At 39.9% G+C, this 18970-nt stretch overlaps 2 protein-coding genes across 6 annotated transcripts; one reads left to right on the forward strand and one right to left on the reverse strand.

Annotated features, from left to right (window-relative positions):
* Positions 1 to 1244: 1244 nt before the first annotated feature.
* On the reverse strand, positions 1245 to 5846 carry tsu (40S ribosomal protein S12 homolog tsunagi). The gene is made up of 5 exons (XM_074108764.1): positions 5688 to 5846; positions 5268 to 5370; positions 4966 to 5083; positions 4663 to 4776; positions 1245 to 1432 (listed from the first exon to the last, which is right to left on the reverse strand). The coding sequence occupies exons 1-5, from the start codon at positions 5746 to 5748 to the stop codon at positions 1328 to 1330; spliced, it is 501 nt and encodes a 166-aa protein (XP_073964865.1). The 5' UTR covers positions 5749 to 5846; the 3' UTR covers positions 1245 to 1327.
* Positions 5847 to 6220: 374 nt separating this feature from the next.
* On the forward strand, positions 6221 to 18964 carry LOC141443586 (uncharacterized). Of its 5 annotated transcripts, XM_074108909.1 has the most exons (12): positions 6904 to 7087; positions 7194 to 7298; positions 8380 to 8486; positions 8864 to 9094; positions 9767 to 9943; positions 10184 to 10245; positions 11614 to 11764; positions 12375 to 12510; positions 13200 to 13428; positions 14622 to 14768; positions 15618 to 15727; positions 16241 to 17372. In XM_074108909.1, exons 2-12 carry the CDS (start codon positions 7271 to 7273, stop codon positions 16357 to 16359), a joined length of 1497 nt encoding a protein of 498 aa, XP_073965010.1. In that variant the 5' UTR covers positions 6904 to 7087; positions 7194 to 7270; the 3' UTR covers positions 16360 to 17372. The 5 variants fall into 5 exon arrangements, with proteins under 5 accessions (XP_073965006.1, XP_073965008.1, XP_073965007.1 ...); XM_074108905.1 differs by lacking the exons at positions 6904 to 7087; positions 7194 to 7298 and adding an exon at positions 6221 to 6659; XM_074108908.1 differs by lacking the exon at positions 7194 to 7298.
* The last annotated feature ends 6 nt before the right edge of the window (positions 18965 to 18970 follow it).

Consider the following 18970-nt stretch of genomic DNA (forward strand, 5'->3'; position numbering starts at 1 on the left):
TGTCGTGGACTGAATATTTTTGTTAACCAATTCGAAAAGTAAATACGGAACCTTAGTACGGAACACTAAAGTAACCCGAGGCCCTAGTTTTTGTATAAAAAATCTATCATTTGATTGCGATCGCGAGCGCCAGAAAGGTTAGGCAATACGGCCTCTGGTCAGGTGAGAATAGAGTTCAACAGTTGAATACTCAAGAGTTTAACGGCCCCGCGCCTCAGAGAAAACGAAACTAAATTTTTTCCCCACGAAATTGTTGCCTTTTAAGAATTTTAATTAAAATGTGTGTTGCAAAGTGGCACATTTCTACCATTTACGAGGAGTTATATGTAGATATAAAATAAAACAACAATCATTAGAAAAAATATCTTATAATTACCTACTATTATTTTACAGTTTTAAGCAAAACACTGCACAAACACCAGAAGTTCAAGCCTTTACATACAGAGAAGAACGGTAGACAACCAAACTTGTACAAAGTTATCAAATACAAATACCTATGCGGATTGTTTCAAAGTAATTATTACGATTTTTTCCTCACAACATTTCATGACGTTTTCCTGTTGTCAAGAAATTTTGGATGTTTTATGTAGATTATGTTTTATGATCTCGTCCTTAGGGTTAATAATTTCTTGACAAAACTGATTTCTTGACAATTTCATGACGGGACAACTTTTTGAGAAATACATAATAAATACAAAGGTTCAGAACTTGAAAGAAAAGATCATTTTAGTTTTTCTCTCTAATGAATCATTAGGAAAACGAAGTTAACTGACGAGTCCCAAGCTACATTAACATTCTGGTTGTACTGTAATTTGGTATGACATGAAAAATGAAAAAAAAAAAGACAATGCGATAGGTATTACGCACCACATAAAAAAAAGAGGTAAATCATACATATGTGAGACCTGGGACATGGGGGACCATTGTATGACCTGGAATGAACAACCTGATAATTCCTGCCCGTTTGGCAAATAAAATTAGGGTATACATTATTGATTTTTGGTCAACAAATACATCTAAGACAAATACTCATTCGTACCTACAGTCACAAACAGAGATTGTAGAGCCACTTACCTATGTTTTTAATTTGGCTGTGTAATGCTATTCTGGTTTATTAATGACAATATTTGCTACAAGTATGTATAACTCAAGTAAATTATGAACAGAGGCAAGTGGCTTAACAATCCCGGTTTGCGTTGCTACATTAACTGCATCAGTTTGAACTACGCTTAGGATACTTTGAAGTGCATTTAAATGTATTCCCCATTTGCTTGCTTTCTTATAGGTTGTCTCCGTCTTTAAGTTCTTGTTGTGTGAGAAGAGCACACTATCGCCTCTTCTTGTGTACTTTGGTTGGCCCTTTGACGAAGCACCAGTCCACAGAGATAGCCTGGCCGAGGATGTCTGCACCATCTAGGGCTTCACGAGCGCTCTGGAAGAAAAACACTTTTTAACATCATCGCTAGCTTACAAGGTTCCAATGTGGGTAAATCTCTGATCTGGATAATTTAGATGAAATTTGGTATGTAGATATGTAGCTATTCTCCAGAATAAAGGTTGTCGCACACGTAACCGTCCGGCACCGTATCTCATCTGCTCTACGTCAACCGGGCGTCAACCGCAATACGCAAGCACGTAACGGAAACAGCTCAGCACCTCCGAGGTGTCCTCGGGGCTGCGGCTAATTGTCATCGCGGGTATGACTGGCTGTTACAACCGAGGAGCACTGGCAACAAGCACTCGAGGTAATTAGCCCATCAAAGGTTAAATGGGCAATTAGTAGCTTCGACTCCTTTAAATCCCCAGGCCTGGATGAGATCTTCCGGCACTCCTGAAGTGGGGAGGACATCGACTGATCCAAAGGCTCACCACCGTTTTCACAGCGTGTTTAGCTCATAGATACATACCGAAACGGTGGAGGGAGGTAAAGGTAATATTCATCCCGAAACCTGGGAAAAGCGACTACTCCGAACCCAAGGCACACAGACCCATTAGTCTCACCTCGTTCTTGCTGAAGACTATGGAGAGGCTCTGTGACCGGGATCTGAGAGAACATGCCCTAGCTACGATACGTCTACACTCACACCAGCATGCGTATAGCCAAGGTAAATCAACAGAGTCAGCTCTACATGCAGTGGTCAGCAGAATAGAAGAGGCCATTGAAAATAAATCAATGTGCCTCGGCACCTTCATCGACATTGAAGGAGCCTTCGATAAGACCAACTTCAGCAGCATCACTTCGGCCCTGACAAGACACAGAGTGAATCCGGTCATGGTCGAATGGATAGGTAACATGCTCAGCAAAAGAATCATCAGACTCAACTCATCTGAGACACAACATGCACTGGTAGCCAGAGGATGTCCACAAGGAGGGGTGTTGTCACCACTACTGTGGAACATGGTAGTAAATGACCTCATAACCAGACTTAACCAACACCATTACTACACGATCGGGTACGCTGACGATATTGCTATATTAATAAGCGGTAGAGTCAGCAGCACTGTGTGTGACGTCACGCAGCAGGCAATACGGATCGTGGAACGATGGTGCATCGAAAACGAACTAACTGTCAACCCCAAGAAGACAGAACAGGTAATGTTCACAAACAAACGACTGCTGGGCAACTATAACCCCCCCAGACTGTTCAACACGGAACTACAGTTCAGTTCAGAGGTAAAGTATCTAGGAGTAATACTGGATAGCAAATTGAACTGGAGTAACCATCTCAACAATAAGATCGACAAGGCCACGGTGGCTTTCTGGCAGTGCCGTAGAATGGTAGGTAAGCAATGGGGTTTATCACCCAAGGTCACTCTATGGCTATACCAGTCAGTCATCAGACCTATAATCAGCTACGGTGCAGTGGTTTGGTGGCCACGAACCAAACTAATCACCGTCGAAGCAAAGCTACAACGATTCCAGAGGCTGGCTTGCATGGCAACCACGGGCTGTATGAGGACGACTCCGACTGCGGCCCTGGAAGCTTTGCTTGGCCTGCCGCCGCTGCATCTGTTTATCCAACAGGAGGCGGGAGCGACGGCGGTTAGACTAAAAAAGCTAAACCTATGGAAAAGCGTAAGTGTTCCACACGCCAAACTGCTTGATGAACTGGTACACAGGGAACCACTCTTTGAGGCGGTCACCGACAGGATACCCAAACAGTACGTATTCGATAAAAAATACAAGATACAACTACACGAAGACCCGGGGGAAGGACTCAACTTGAAAGAGCTAAGGATCTTCACGGACGGGTCAAAGACATCAACTGGTACAGGCTCTGGAACACACTCAGAGGACCTGAATATCAACATATCAAAGCCACTAGGAGCCCATAATACCGTCTTCCAAGCGGAATGTATGGAATCATAATGGCAACTGCAGCGATTGACTCCAGGAAGGTACAGGATTTTCCTATCCGTATACTTTCTGACAGCAAATCGGTCTTGCAAGCCCTGCAGAGCGACACAATGACATCAGGGCTAATCTACGAGTGCCATCGAGCTCTGACGTTGGTAAGTGAGACTAACACCATAACACTACAATGGATAAAAGGACACAGTGGATCGCGAGGTAACGACGCGGCCGACCGATTGGCTAGAGGGGGTTCGGACATGAAGGTCTTCGGTCCCGAACCCATTCTACCTCTGCCCTTTGGATGGCTGCGCGGCAAACTGCGACACAACACCAAGGTAATGCACCAACAATATTGGACGAACCTAGATACATGCAGGCAAACCAGAGAAGCCCTCCCGACGATCAACCCCGGATTGTCCCGCAAGCTTCGCGGACTTAGGAGGGATCAACTCCGACTGCTGGTCGGTGCTCTTACTGGTCATGCTTTACTAAACAAGCACTTACATAATCTAGGTGTTACAGACAGCCCCTGTGCAGAGCATGCATGGAGGCAGAAGAGACAGCCACTCACATCCTTCTGGAATGCTCTGGTGTGGCGAACTACAGGGCACTACACCTCGGATCACCGGGGTCACTGCAGGAAGTCGCCGGCAACGTGAAGGGTCTGCTAGGCTTCCTCCAGGAGCTAGGCTGGCATGAATAGTGCCTACAGCCTAATCACGCAAAATAGGCGCACTTAGACGTCGAGTTGCGGAAAACAGCCGCTAATACCTATATATGACTGGCCGAGAGAAACAAGCGGTGGGACGTCGGCGGGGAAATGATGGCGGTCTGCGCATCCTCCCCGTTCCGGTGGAAACACAAGCGCGGCAGCGGCCCGACGTAAGCTCGATGACTGCTAGTTGCCCGCGCGCCGCTTGCGGATTACTAGCTTGTGGCGAGGCGAGGCGATGCTGTTCCGACGCCGATGTGTGTGTTACATACGAAATATCTTACAAAGAATACTGGACGGCTCAAGTTGAGGCGGCTCAGCGGTTACGTGTGCGACAACCTTAACACATAGGATGTCTTTAATCTTGATATTCCCACAGGATTGTGATGTATGCATGTAAAATGACAGAAATTTTGCAAGGGTCTCCTTTTTGCAATGTGAATTAGAACCAGCAGCCTAAGGCCATTTTACCAAATTGGTAAAATGGAATTCCAATAGACTTTATATTAATTTATACTACTACTAAGGCTTAAGTACTAAAGGTAAGAATAAGCATTCATCTTTTGCGGTGAGTAACAACAGTCAACGCACTTACCGCAGCCTGCTTGTAAGTCTCATATTCCACCAACGCGTAACCCTTGAGGAATCCTGTGCGCCGGTCAAGGTTCAGGTGGATGTTCTTGATCTCGCCAAACTCTGAGAATTGATTCTGAAACCAATTGTAATATTTAAGATGTGAAAAAGAAAAACTATACCAGAGCATGCAAAATACACCATCTAAACCTTCTCTTGTTGTTGTAGGTTAAGTATAATATAAGCTACTATAAAATAGTAACTGACTGTGTTCCGCTCAAAAACATTGCAACTGTTTGGTGTGATGACAAAAATAGTACATTACCTGTATGTCCTCCTCTTGGGCCTCTTCGTGCACATTGCTGACAAACAATATCCAACCCTCAACAGACCGCTGTGGGCCTGGAGTGTTGCCATCACCCTCTGGCGCCAGGCTGTCATATCTACAAATGACAAAGTAGTTAATAATACTGACTGAATGGACTATATAGGCTGAATGGCGCTGCACACACTGCCAGAAAAATAAAGAAAAATGATTCATTATGATGTGTAATAGATTGTAATAGATTGTATGATACATGCCACAATTACGAAAGATTTGTATTTTTATGCATAAATTTGACCAACCTCCCCCTGTTGCCTCTCTCTGCAGCGCCGCCAGAGCCGCCTTCGTTGCCAAAGCCACGTCCTTTGCGTTTTCGCGCTTTTTCTTTTAATCTCGCAATTCCCTCTGAAAACACGATAATGAAATTCAAATACTAATCTCGTAGCGCTCATTACAATAAACGCAAAATAGAATAGAAAGTACACTTTTCACGGAAGTAGAGCTACCTACACTGTAAATAGAGCTATTATAGACATAAAAATGAAAGTTTCTTGTTACTGTTATACATAACCTAGAATAGATAAAACATAAAACAACAAATTTCAAAACTGAACCAGTTTTTAATATTATTAATCGGTTTGTGAGTTAGATATATCTAAAATGTCTCAAGAATCGGTAATAGTTTGAATATTAAATAAATAAAAACATTAGAAAATACATACGTTCTCCATCCTCGTCAACCTCAAATTCCTCGGAGTTTTCGATATCTAAAACATCAGCCATGTTGAGAGGTTGTGAAAACTGATTTATTTATTGGAGTAAACCTTGTAACAGCTTGAATTCTCGGTCCCGTGATAAATGTAATACAATGCGATACGTTTTAATTAGATTTGACAATTTAAACAAATGACGCCGCAACCGCCATGACAGGAGGACAGACAAGCACATTATAGATATCTTGCTTTACTTGTCAGTTGTCATCTCTTGTCTGTGGATACGATGCAATCAAAATAATCATGTTCTATCTCGGTCATCGTTCATCCACCATTACCTCTCATATTTCGTTTTCTAGAATTTTTTACCGTACAACGGCAAAACCTACTTGACACTGGCAAAATTGTCCTCCAATGGACAGAGCCATATTTTTCTAAAAATCTAATCTAATCTATGTTCTATCTCGACTTGAAAAGAGGCAGTCTGGAATTAGTTTGTAACTTATTTGAAAGAATACTGTCTTGATCTACATAGGTACTTACTTATACTCTTTGGTCTTGATACTGTCTTCAATTTGATAGGATGTCAGTAATGTAATACTCTACGAAAGTAGCCGGTTTTATATTTGTATATTATATTCAAAATCAGCATGAGTGTATATAATTTATGGGACAAAGATGCAAAAGAAGCTAAAATGAAAAGTTCGCTTTCTTCTGATTGGACGTTTGACTCTCCTTTAGCGACTCCTCGCTCTGCTTCTCCTCCAGGGAAAAACGCTGGTGGTGTTGGAGAAGCTATTTTTAATAAATATATTGATATCATTCATTCAAAATCAAATATTTCCATGGATGCAAAGCAAGCGGAACCCTTAGAAAGGCCTTTCGATTTTTATGACGATGAAGAATTTGCTTTTGGAATAAATCTTCTAAACCATAACGTAGCCTGCGTGGGTGAAAACATAACAAAGCTTATTCAAATGGGTAAATAACTAAAATCAACATTCTAGAAATAAAATAATCCTGAAAATCTCCTTTCTATCTTTGGCGACATTGGTTGAAATCTTGTGGGTTTATTTTAAAATAGTAGAATTTGTTTTTAAATAACTGGCAACATTTTGTTGGAAAAATATTACGACATTGTTTGACACACTTCTTAAAACGTTGGAAAATCACAGAAATCCTTTATGTTGGTAGCACTAAACAGCTGCCATCGATCGATTGTCATTTGTCATTGTCAAGTTTCTTCAACCAATTCCGTTCTGTTCTGTTATTGGAATACTGATTGTATTATTTTATTTTCATTAGTATTATAAACAAGATTTAGTACATTTCTAATTTGCTTTATCCTACTAATATGCCGGAAATGCCAGAATTCAACCTAAAGGATTCCATACTAACATCTCTGAACGGTAAGCTAATTCTTTCTTCATCTCTAAAATTTACGATGTGCTATTACATAAGTATTGTTTCTTGGAATAATTGTGTTGTTTGTATGACACAATTATTTATTTATAGATGCTGGCGCCCTATTCTAATGTAATTCTGCGCTGTTAAGAGTTCCTACTGTCTTTCTCTACGATTACTCCTATAAAATGAAAAACGGGGATCCTTTCGTTTTTGGTAATATATATATATGAGTAAATGACCGTTTGTGTGCGAAACTTACCCAATTTCACTCTTTATTTTAACTATGGAATTGATGTTAATTATTACATCATAGTGTGTGTTGATAGTAAATTAGTTTTTGAACTTAACCTAAAAATGACTTGTTTTATTTTGCATATTGGAATATAGGCCGCCAAAACTGGTCCCCAAATTTTTACATTAATACAATAATATCAAGATCATTTATAATTTATTTTTTGTTGTCATTTTTCACTTTAATTTGCATATGCTAAGTGACTAATATTATGCAGAAATAACATAGTTTCATTTAATAATGTAGTAACTTAGGTATCACAACTTGGAAAAGTGGAATACCTAAACTAGATTGATTGAGTGTTTTATCTATTTTTTATTTATTTAATATAAATAATAATTAAAAATTTAAATTATTCCCGTGTTATAACCATATTATAATTTTACATTTCACCTAGCTAATCTTTATTTTTAAACATTTTAAGTGCTAGGCTATGAGTTGCCCTCAATCTCTCTCTCAAGTCTTGATGATGTTTTTTATGTACTTTTAGGATTGCTAATTATTGATCAATTGTAGCCCTGGGAAAATTTAGTATTAGAGGAAGGTAGTAGTACCAGATCCTTTTGCCATAGGTATAAGCGGGCTATTTTCCGCAACTCGACGTCTATGTGCGCCTATTTTGCGATGTGCCATCCTTTTGCCATAAATGTTTTGACATTTTTGAATGCTCATAAAAAAACAAATTATCATATTAGTTTGAAGCGCATAAAACTATCTAATTATTCCATATAAAAATTATTAAGAATTTAGCTAAATATAACCTACAAACTTACTACAAAATATATGAAGGGTATTATAGAATGGCAAGTAAGTGGCATTGTGCATAAGTATTATGTTTATTCAGTAATTAATAATTTCATTAAACATCAACCATCAACCCAGCCTATTGACATTCCACTGGTAGGCACAGGCCTGCTCTCACAATGTGAGGATTTGGCCCGTAGTTCCCATGCAACACAATTCGGACATGTGTAAATTAATTATAAATTGTATAAATTACAGCACAAGAGCCATGGCCAGAGAATGTGAAGCTGTTCCAGCCTTACGAGGTGGAGCAGATCCTGCTCCCCGACAATGCCAGCTGCCTTGCAGTGCAAGCATTCTTGAAGGTGAGTTCACTTTATGAAAGACTTTTGACTATGTATGTTGATTATGTTTTATTTGATATGTTAATATAGAATGTTCTACTAATCCTTAGAAAGTAAGACCTATTCACCACCACCATACTACACTGACACGTTTCAAACTTAGCCAAAGGTCATCTTCACAGCAATACAACCATTCACCATGCTACCAGATGTTAGTCTAACATCTGTTAAATGATAATGTATGTGTGTTCATTAATATGGACCTATGCAAAGTAATGCCTGCGTTACATTTGCTGAGCGTTAGACTTAGATAGATAGATATAGATATTATGTGGATCATCCTTTTTATTCATTACTTTTAGAGCATTTGTAACTGAGATTTCTCTCGCTTTTTTTAGATGTGCAACCTCCCTTTTGAAGTGGAGATGCGTTGGAACGCCGAATTCATGTCTCCATCAGGCCGAGTGCCCTTCATCAAATGCGGAGCATTTGTGGTCTCTGAACTGGAGCCCATCGTCCAGTTCGCGGCCAACAAGGGTGTCTCACTCTGCGGCCGCCTCAGCACTGAGGAGAAAGCTGAAATGAGAGCTTACATGAGTTTGATAACTAATGTGCTGGTCAACGCTGAGGTGGGTTAACTATGTGGTTCAATAACTTCATATCCGTATTGAATATTTCGATGGGTCACAAATACGAAAAAAATTCATAGATAAACTTTGGATTGATTTCACACCTCCGGCTTCGGCTTCAGTTCCGATATACCTAAACTTTCGATTGATTTCATTTCACACCTGCGGCTTGGGCTTCGGTTCCGATTGATTTCAAGCGGAGGTTATATCGAAGCTCACCGGCAATTTAAAATCTCCGGTTTCGGCTTCGGTTCCCATAAAACCACCTCGGTAACATCCCTAATGTAGACGGCATCCTACTTAAGTATTTTATTTTACATAAGACTAACCATGAGACCAAAGGTGTATCAAAGGTGTTCAGTAACAGCCTATTCACTCTAGGCTTGAAGAGCCGTTTGTATCTATCCGGAAACACAAATGATGGGAGCGAAATTCCATTCCTTAGTATGTAGTTTGCATATAAAATATAGGTAAAGACTGAGAACTTCATTAATTTTAATATTTAAAAAATATACATTTTGATAATCAAACTCCGAGAAGTGATCTGATTTGCTAAATTCAATTCCGATATAAGAACCAATTCCACTTATCGACTCTTGACTCCTTTATTGAATCCACTTAAACACCTGGCCCTGTGAAGCAGTCCTCTTGCAACATACCTACCTGTTCCAGCTCTACATATCATGGATTGACAACGACACATACAACGCCGTGACCAAGGTCCGCAACTCATCGGTGTACCCGTGGCCGCTGGGCTGGCTCCAGACGCGCTCCAAAAGGAACATGGTTGCTAAAAGGCTTAAAGCGCTGCACTGGCATGACAAGACGCTGGATCAAGTACTGGCTGATGTAAGTAACGGTAACGTAGCATAATTTAAGGTCTTGTTGCTACTAGAAATGTCACCAACGGAGGGTAATTAATTATGGCATGCGAAAAGTTACATCATTTTGTTGTCATCATGGATACATCTCTTTGTTGTTGACTGTACCACAGAATAAGTAATTATACTAGTACTTACTTGTATGCCAAAACGTTTTATGTTGTCTTTTGTAGTCAAAACGATTAAAGTTTGAATTAAATTATTGCAGGTAGAACAGTGCTGCAACTCTCTAAGCCAGCGTTTGGGCGACAAGGATTATTTCTTCGGCACGTGAGTATTTAAACCTAAATGTTATGGATATGGATATTATCTATTAATAATGACTTGCGTCCAACTTGCGTGATTGCCATTCTGTTTTCGAATATCTGCTCTGATTTTTTTATTATTGTTCCCCTTTGATGATTGGGGTAAAATCGATTCGAGATGGATCGTGATGTATCACGTATCAAATCATTATTTCGTAAAATGATATTATGAAATTATAAAAAAAAGTAAATAAAAGCAAGGACTTAGTGTCTTTGGCCTTTGGTGAATCAACCAAAAAAAAAGTATCAAAACACGTCCACAACTAACGATCGTGATATGTGTTTTCGGTATATCAGTGTGTGGGGTATTTACGGCGGTGCAACATGGATCGCTAAGTATCAGATACAGCGTGTTGCATAATCGTGTTTCTTTTCGCGAAATGATACAAAACGCTCAAATCGATGCAATGTGCGCGGTTCGCAGCAGCAGTCGTAGCGTGCTCCGTGATGAAAGGCTACGAATTCGCCCGAAACACTTGAGTCAAAGACTTGAGTCTGAGTTGAGACTGAGTCTCACAGCAGTTTAAAGAAAAGAAAGAAAGAAAAATGTTTCATGTGCAAAATACTTGTTCTATTGCTATTTTGGTCTTTGAAACATTGCTAATTATGTACCCATGTTTTTGGTAGTTACCTATGCCCCGTTTACGACGAAATAACCCCGCTTCTTTATTCAAAAGGTTTAAAAATCCCGATTTGCCCGAAAAAAATGTGCAACACTGGTAATGAGGGCCTCAGGGGTCATTATTCTTGTGTTTTTCCTAATCATTTTCGTGGACACTTCTGTTAAACTGCCAGAAGGTTCTGACACAGTTTCCAGTTATATAATAGAAGTACGGGAACTCTAACAACCAAACTAAATAATTGAAAACGACGTAAAATCTACAGCCAATTCATAAAAAGAGTGACCACGAAAGTGGGGCGGTCGAAACGTTCGAATAATGACCCTAAACCGTTGTGGTGTCTGCAGGGGCTACTTATTAAAATAAATATAGTTAGAAAAGAACAATGGACGAAATACACCTAATGGTAATTTGATATACTCAGCGGCACAAAATTTGGCCCACTCTCCATACAAAATTAGCTATTACTGCATACATTTGAGGGCCAGATTTTTTGCCGCTCATACTGAGCGATGTATGAGTGCAATTTTCTCAGGAATTGTAGATTGCACTATCATAAAAGTTCGTATAATTAATAGTTTCACTGAAAATCACGTTATATAAAATGACGATTGTGTATTTCGTGCAGTATTATTTTTAAACTTTATTTATTTTGACACGTTCCCGTCTGCAGGTAGGGTATTTCCTTCTGCCAACCCTACCCTCTCCTCTAGCCCCACTCCCCTGGACGCGCTGATCTATGGCCACATGCGGGCCCTCCTGGCAGCGTCGGGGCCCAAAGCCTCGCTCATGATCAAACCCATCACCAGCTCGCTTTTGTACCATATGCTGCGGATCGCTAAACGCACTCAGATGAAGTTGACGGTTCGTTTTGTTATTTTGTGTATGAGATAGTGATACTTCATTCCTGCAGAGAAAGCTTCAGGGAGTTGGGGGCGTGCAGCCGGGTTTTAACCCAGTAAGAGTTCCGGCACTGGCTGCCTTCCCTGCCCAGTTATCTATAATAGATTTTTCCCGACTGCGCGCCATCATCTCCTATAAAGTCACCTCCTCACCTCATATAAATTATGAAAACTAAAATCCAGTAAATAAAAGCTAGGCCCTTTAGGCGAGTTAACCAAAAAAAAAACCGTAGAGAAAGAAATGAAAAACCATTTATGGTGCATTTGTGACTGACAACATGGAATAAAATAAAACTAAACCAAAAATTGCGCATGTTACAAAATGGTCCCAAATTCTGTGGTTGGATAGAGTATCTATCTATAGGTAATTAATTAAAGCTCAGATGACAATTCAATAATCAACCGACCTACCGTCGGCAGAAAAAGTGTTAGAAACTAATTAAAATTATAGAGAACTTATTGTTGATAAAATATCGATTATTCCATACCATCTTATCTTATACGGAAATCATTAAAAATGCCTAGGGATCCACCTCCTCTCTATCCTCTATCCTCCCTTGTTCCTGTCTCAGCCCCAAGAGGAGTATCTGTGTTGCGCGGCGGCGCAGGCGGCGGGGCGGCGAATCCCGCCGCGGGCCGGCTCTGAGCGCGCGCGCCGCCGCCCCACGCCCGCGCCCGCTGTCAGCCGCGACAGCTTGCAGCAGCTCGGTAGGCCGCGGTGGCTGTAGCCACTTGTAACTATTACAACACCCGGGACTTATCACGCTTAACGAAAAGTGTAGTAATTAGAGAGGGGTAAATCCGGATCTGAAGATTCGAAAAAGGCACCTGCATCTCGAGCTGCCCGCACTTGACCGTGATTTTTTATCGTCACCCCACCAATATAATAAAACCCACTTGCCTTAGTCATAGCTGGTCACAGCTTCTTCTGAGTCGATAACATTTGAAAGGAGCCGATAATGGATTCGGATCCGCTTGAGGATCTGACTCTTTTGAATCTTCAGATCCGGATTTGCCCATCTCTTATTTAGGAAAAAATATTAATAATTAATAATTTGGTTCTCCGTCTTTTCGACAAAATATTATTCCTGAATGTTTCATTTGCCAAACTGTTTCATTTCCTAACTCACGATTATCTCTAAAACCATATTTTTTTCTGAACTTAAATAAAACAAACCTTATTTAACCTACTGTGTTCTATACAACCAAAAGAAATAAACAGAGAGAGTTTTTTGGCTTCGGAGGAATTGAAAGTATGCAAATAAAGCATTTGGAAATAATATTTCTGCGAAATGGCAGGATACCACTTGTTCAATTGCGTAGCTCACACAAAGAAAAAAGACCATTACCTAAGACCTAAGACCATTTCTAGTTTCTACGTCGTTATTCCCATACAGCTTTCAAGCCTTTCTCCTCAAAGCAGATGACTATAACAATATCCAAAGACGGCACCCTCGTTTGCGATGATACGCGTCGCAGCAAGACGAGCGTTGACGACGACTCCAGAGAATTCATCCACGAGATACTACACGACATTATGACGAAAGTTGATGAGATTATAATTGAGATAGAGATTGCTGATAGAGAATATGACTTCGTTGTGTATAATAACCCGCATCTTGAGAGGTTAGTGTTGTCTTGTCTAAGGTGTATAATGAAATTACTGATGTCCTAGACAGTGCTGGCTTTAGCCATCTAGGCGCCCCGGGCGAGTCATGCCTTTGGCGCCCTTTTAGATATGACAACCACAAAATGACAGGTCGTGTTTGTTAGACATAGAATAGTTACCCATAGGTACGCATCCCTACAAGAGAGGTCTATAAAAGTTCACATGCTGAGTCTAGCTTTCCTTTAGATCAATAAAAATAGGTTTTTTTATTCGACTGGATGGCAAACGAGCAAGTGGGTCTCCTGATAGTAAGAGATCACCAACCGCCCATAAACATCTGCAACACCAGGGTTATTGTAGATTTGTTGCCAACCTACAGGCCTAAGATGGGATACCTCAAGTGCCAGTAATTTCACCGGCTGTCTTACTCTTCACGCCGAAACACAACAGTGCAAGCATTGCTGCTTCACGGCAGGATTAGCGAACAAGATGGTGGTAACAATCCGGGCGGACCTTGCACAAGGTCCTACCACCTGCAATGGTATTCAAATTAAGTGGTTAAGTTGAGATGGTACGCGCGGCGCCCTGTAGTACCTGGCATCCTGTCGGCTGCACGGTCGCTTTTTATTTAAACTTAATTATATTATTAAGTAAAGGCTGACCAGAATTATAAAAAACCTCGCCATATTGCGGAAAACCAGTAGAACTAATTTCTTGCACTGGTAACACTAAATTCAAATGTCATCTATCTATTGCTGTCAAAGTTTGACGTTGTTTACGCGTGGTATTTTGTGTTTTTGTGCGTTAAAATGCCGAAGATTATCTATAGCCTTGGAAGGAAAATAATTCACAATGTATAAAAGTATTTGTCATAGAAAAAGTCTGAGAGATTTGAAAATATTCCTTTAAACCGACCGAAATTACCGACACCGTTGTCAATATGACTGATAGGTATCGTATAGTAAGTGTAAAGAATGTTGCAATATAAAACATAGAAGTGCTGCCCTCGCGTCAGGTTTTTTATATTCCTGGTCAGGCTTTATACATAATTATATATCAAGCACAAGTAATATTTAAGAACGAAGTTTACACATTAGCTACGTACAACATTTATTTGATGTAAGCACTCATGCAAGTACTTAAGGCTGCTATAAAACTATACTTTGAGCCATTCATTAGCTAGGTTTGAACTTTTGACTTTATCTTTGAGGTGCAATGACTTGGATACCATTGATGAGAATGAGTCGACTCTCCCGAACGAATCTGAAGACGTTATTAAGATCATTGACAGTGAAACTGATGATGATGTCGTGGTCGTCGGCGATGTTATGGAGAAAAGTGATCGGAATGAGCCCAGGTAATTAGCGCAGATTGCTGAAGAATAGCTAAAAATAGTTCTTTTTTTAAAAAACATAAACCGGCATTAATTATTCGTACCGTACTGTCCCTCTCGCTCTCGTTTTAATAATATAAGCGTAAGTGGGACGGCAAGCCCCTTAGTTCGGATTTTGCACTTCGTAGTGAAGGGCCTGAGTGATAGAGCAAGCATAAATACAGCTAATACGACTATTTAGGGCTGATAGGACGTGTCAGATATTTTTGCGCGCTCCACTGGGGCAGATATTAATGCTGGTGACTGTACGGTCGACCAAGCAACGGTACCATGAGCATCACCGGTGGGATGGATGTCTCATTTTTCAGGGTACCTATTGTTTTGGAGATTATTTTGGGGGCCACAGTAAAACTGCGAATGTTATTACAAGCTTTTATTTAGTTTCACCTGTCCCGTTGTGTCTGTCTGTAATCAGATCTTGCAAGTTAAATTTGACCAACTTCCAGTAGTCAGATTGACTTGAAATTTGGCATACTTATGTAAATCGCGTGACAATACAATAATCTAGTAGTGACATCCTGGTAGTTCAGCCAGGATCGTCTCTGCGGGACGGAACTCTTCGACGGTTAATAGTATCGACTTGAAATTTGGTATGCGAATGTAGTTTGGGTGGCAATGCAAGCACACTCAACAAAAAGTATAGTCAGCAAAAAAGCTTGTACCTATTAAAAATGTTTTTTTTTATGGTTAGGTTATTTTGTAGTATACTTAGTTTGTAGTGTTTTTATTTTCGAAAACTATTAAGAATTTTTAGATTACTTTAAGTATTATTTTTTTATATGATTATTACTTTATTTAACTTTGCTTTTGTAGTAATCACGAGTCTCTTAAGTCTCCCGTGCTCAGCAGCGGGGATCGCACGTCTGTTAGGATTCCTTCGGTACCCTCTGAGTCTGCTGGGTGCTGCTCGCCCGAATCTAAAGGTTTATTTCATTCTATTTGTAGGTATCACCTCCCATACTGAGACAGCGTTTTACGGCCCATTTTCTCCAGATAAACTTGAAAAATGTTTTATATAGGCCAATTAGAATGTCGATTAGGTTTTTTATTATCAGAATTTCAGAACGTTGGATCAACGAAAGTGATTTAAAAATATATAGTCGTACATAATATATATATTGGAATATCGCTAGATAGTGTTAGGACTTAGCTGTCACTGTCACAGAAACTATTGCATTGCACAGTTTTCCACACCTTAAGGGCTTAAGACTACCCAGAGTTTGATTAAAATATCATAAACCCCCTTGCAAAAAAAAAACGGGCACCTATGGTTTTACAGATTTTTAGGCATTTAAGCTTAGAAAGTAAGCTTTCATGCACATAAAATACAAAAACCATAGGTGCCCGTTTTTTTTTGCAAGGGGGTTTATATATAGTATGTTAGGACCGTGGATAGTTTGTTTGCGTTTTCAACATAGATCTCCCCCCATTTACAGATTCCAAATGCACTCTAAAAATGCTCAACGACGAAATAAGCGTCGAGAGTCTTCTCCAGTATCTGAGGAAGAAGAACGCTGATCATTCACAGATGGTCGGGGTGGCCGATGTGGACTGATAGGACTAAACGACTGTCTATCGTTTGCCATAATTTCTGTTGACCTAAAGTTTCTTTTGTTATAATTTTCTTAAGAGTGACTTTGTAAGAATGACCGTTATAGAAATGTGTCAAGCAAAGATATATTCTTTGTATTGAAAAGTATGAGACTATGTCGCGTGCCATCCACGGAGCGTTAAAAACGGTGCCGATACACTTCTAAGGGGTATGTCACGCTGTTGACATGTTGTAGTCCGTGTCGCGTTACATTCAGTGCCTGGTTCCTATTACGGTCATTTTATGATACGGTGCAGTGGGTAGAGACCTTAAGAGAAATCCAGGCAATATTGTCTTTGCCTTGTGTGTCTTTTCTTAATTTGTCCGCGTTTTTTGCTGAAACTAATTTTAATCTCACCTAACCTAATACAAGGGGTTTGTAGCGACCATAGCGCAGTGTTGCCATAAGTACAGAGACGTTACAGAAGATGTAGACTATCCCCACATTTTTTTTTATAATACAGGTTGCGGCATATTTACCATCGCATTAGATATAGCTGCTAGTTTGATGCAAATTCTCAAAAGTGACTGTAATCATCCGTAACCTAGCCCTGTAGTGTTTATGATTTCAGTTCTAAAATCCATATTTATTACACACGATGGTTGTCACAAAAGATACTTTAGGATTTAGATCATTATGGCAAAATAATACCCGTAAAAATTTTGCAACTTTGCCTACCCTGTGCAACGAACTTAGCGAAATGGCTGTCAACACTGAAATGTAAAAAAAAAAACTAATTATACCTATTAATTTTGGAACAGTTGAATTTATTTTTTTAACAGATATTATTAACAGATTGGTAATCATGTAAGTGTTTTTGTTAAATACTTAGTAGTTAGAAATACGTATACCTATGTATAAAGTTTTCATATTTTCGAGGATTTTCATTTTAAATACCTTTTACTTTTTTTAGTAATAGGTAATTCTGTGTTCTTCTTACCTACTCAGAATCACGAGCCTTATTGATTTTGACGTAGAAAAATTACCAGAATTTTCCGCAAAATTTTTGTGTCTATTTTGCAACGTCACCGTGTACAACTGTATGAAAAAAATCACAAAGCGCCAAAAACAATATGGGACTCTATTTTCTGCGTCCAAATCAATAGTGTTAATGATTCTGAGTAGGTAAGAAGAACTCAAGTTAACTAATATTAAAATTAATTTAATTTAAAAAAAAAAAACAATTTCGCCCTTCTTTATTAGGTACTTACAACTGAGTTAACACATTCACTGCATTCAACGCAAATAAACGTTTGCTAACTTTCACTTAGTGCTTATAGGATTGCTATGCTATAGTAGGTACCTACCTATAGCGAATTCCTATAATGATCCTATTCCTATAATGCAGCGATATAGGCACTGAGCGACATCTAGTAAAAGCTGAAACAAAAATGCCGGCAGTGAATGCCTTGAATATTTGATATTGTTATAGGGTCACGGTTAATCAACGATCTGTAATAATTGACCCGGGATGAGCGACAATAAACTACAACCTGATAATTCGTTGACAAAGTACGAAGTATTTTTTTTTTTAATTCCCTTATTAACACCGCAAAACAATCTTTACCGATATCTGTAGACCTGCCTTGAATATTTGATATATTGTTATAGGGTCACGGTTAATCTACGATCTGTAATAATTGACCCGGGATGAGCGACAATAAACTACAACCTGATAATTCGTGGACAAAGTACTATAATTTTTTTTAATTCCCTTATTAACACCGCAAAACAATCTTTACCGATGTCTGTAGACCAAAAATAAAATGATAATACATTATGTATTTACTAGATTGTTAATAAAGGCTATTATTATTATTATTTATTAACCCCGCAGGCCCACGGAGCTGGACGCGCTAGTATTCGGGCACGTGTTCACGGTGATCACGACGCGGCTGCCGGGCCGCCGGCTCGCCGACATCGTGCGCCGCCACGCGCCGCTGCTTGCGCTCGCGCAGCGCGTGGACGCGACCTGCTTCAAGCGGCCATAGCGCCGCCAGGTCAGGGACATCTCCGCTGCCTTCGCTAGCCCCTGACTCCTAACAACGAAGGCTAAGTACCCATTGGCGGCTGATTCAGTGGGTGAAAAATTATGTGACGAGGGGGGGAGGGATGTGAAAAAGTAAATTTAAGTGGAAATGACCTTATAAAATGTACTCAAGAATAAGAATAGCTACTAATATGTTTAAAAGTTCGATTATTTGATATACATATTTGCTTCGATAGTTTATCTAAAGTCTTAACTAACACGAGTCGCTGCTTGCGCTCGCGCAGCGCGTGGACGCGACCAGCTTCAAGCGGCCATAGCGCCGCCAGGTCAGGGACATCTCCGCTGCCTTCGGTAGCCCGATTGCCCCAAAACGAACGATGAATAAACAAGTAAAATTTCCGAGAGTGATAGTGGTATTCGCTACCGAGTGGCAAAGGCAAGACTTTGGCGCCACAAACGCGCATGTGCGTTCAGTCAGAGTCCTGCAAAATTACGATAACGGCACTGGGCGAAAGTCACCTCGTTTTTTGCTGTCATGAACTTTGCTTTGAAATTATTTGGGAGTAAAAGTAAAATACACATCT

The sequence above is a fragment of the Choristoneura fumiferana genome, chromosome 27, assembly GCF_025370935.1.
Source record: "Choristoneura fumiferana chromosome 27, NRCan_CFum_1, whole genome shotgun sequence".
Taxonomy (NCBI): Eukaryota; Metazoa; Arthropoda; class Insecta; order Lepidoptera; family Tortricidae; genus Choristoneura; species Choristoneura fumiferana.

Bases quoted from the DNA above. Each gene is read 5' to 3' on its own strand.
- LOC141443586 (XM_074108905.1), top strand. From the start codon at position 6,329: ATGAGTGTATATAATTTATGGGACAAAGATGCAAAAGAAGCTAAAATG. The intron at 6,660-8,379 runs GTAAATAACTAA...TATAAATTACAG, and splicing joins AACAAAGCTTATTCAAATGG to CACAAGAGCCATGGCCAGAG. The intron at 9,944-10,183 runs GTAAGTAACGGT...AAATTATTGCAG, and splicing joins TGGATCAAGTACTGGCTGAT to GTAGAACAGTGCTGCAACTC.
- tsu (XM_074108764.1), bottom strand. From the start codon at position 5,748: ATGGCTGATGTTTTAGATATCGAAAACTCCGAGGAATTTGAGGTTGAC. The intron at 5,371-5,687 runs GTATGTATTTTC...TCGTGTTTTCAG, and splicing joins GGTTGACGAGGATGGAGAAC to AGGGAATTGCGAGATTAAAA. The intron at 5,084-5,267 runs GTTGGTCAAATT...TGTCATTTGTAG, and splicing joins GAGAGAGGCAACAGGGGGAG to ATATGACAGCCTGGCGCCAG.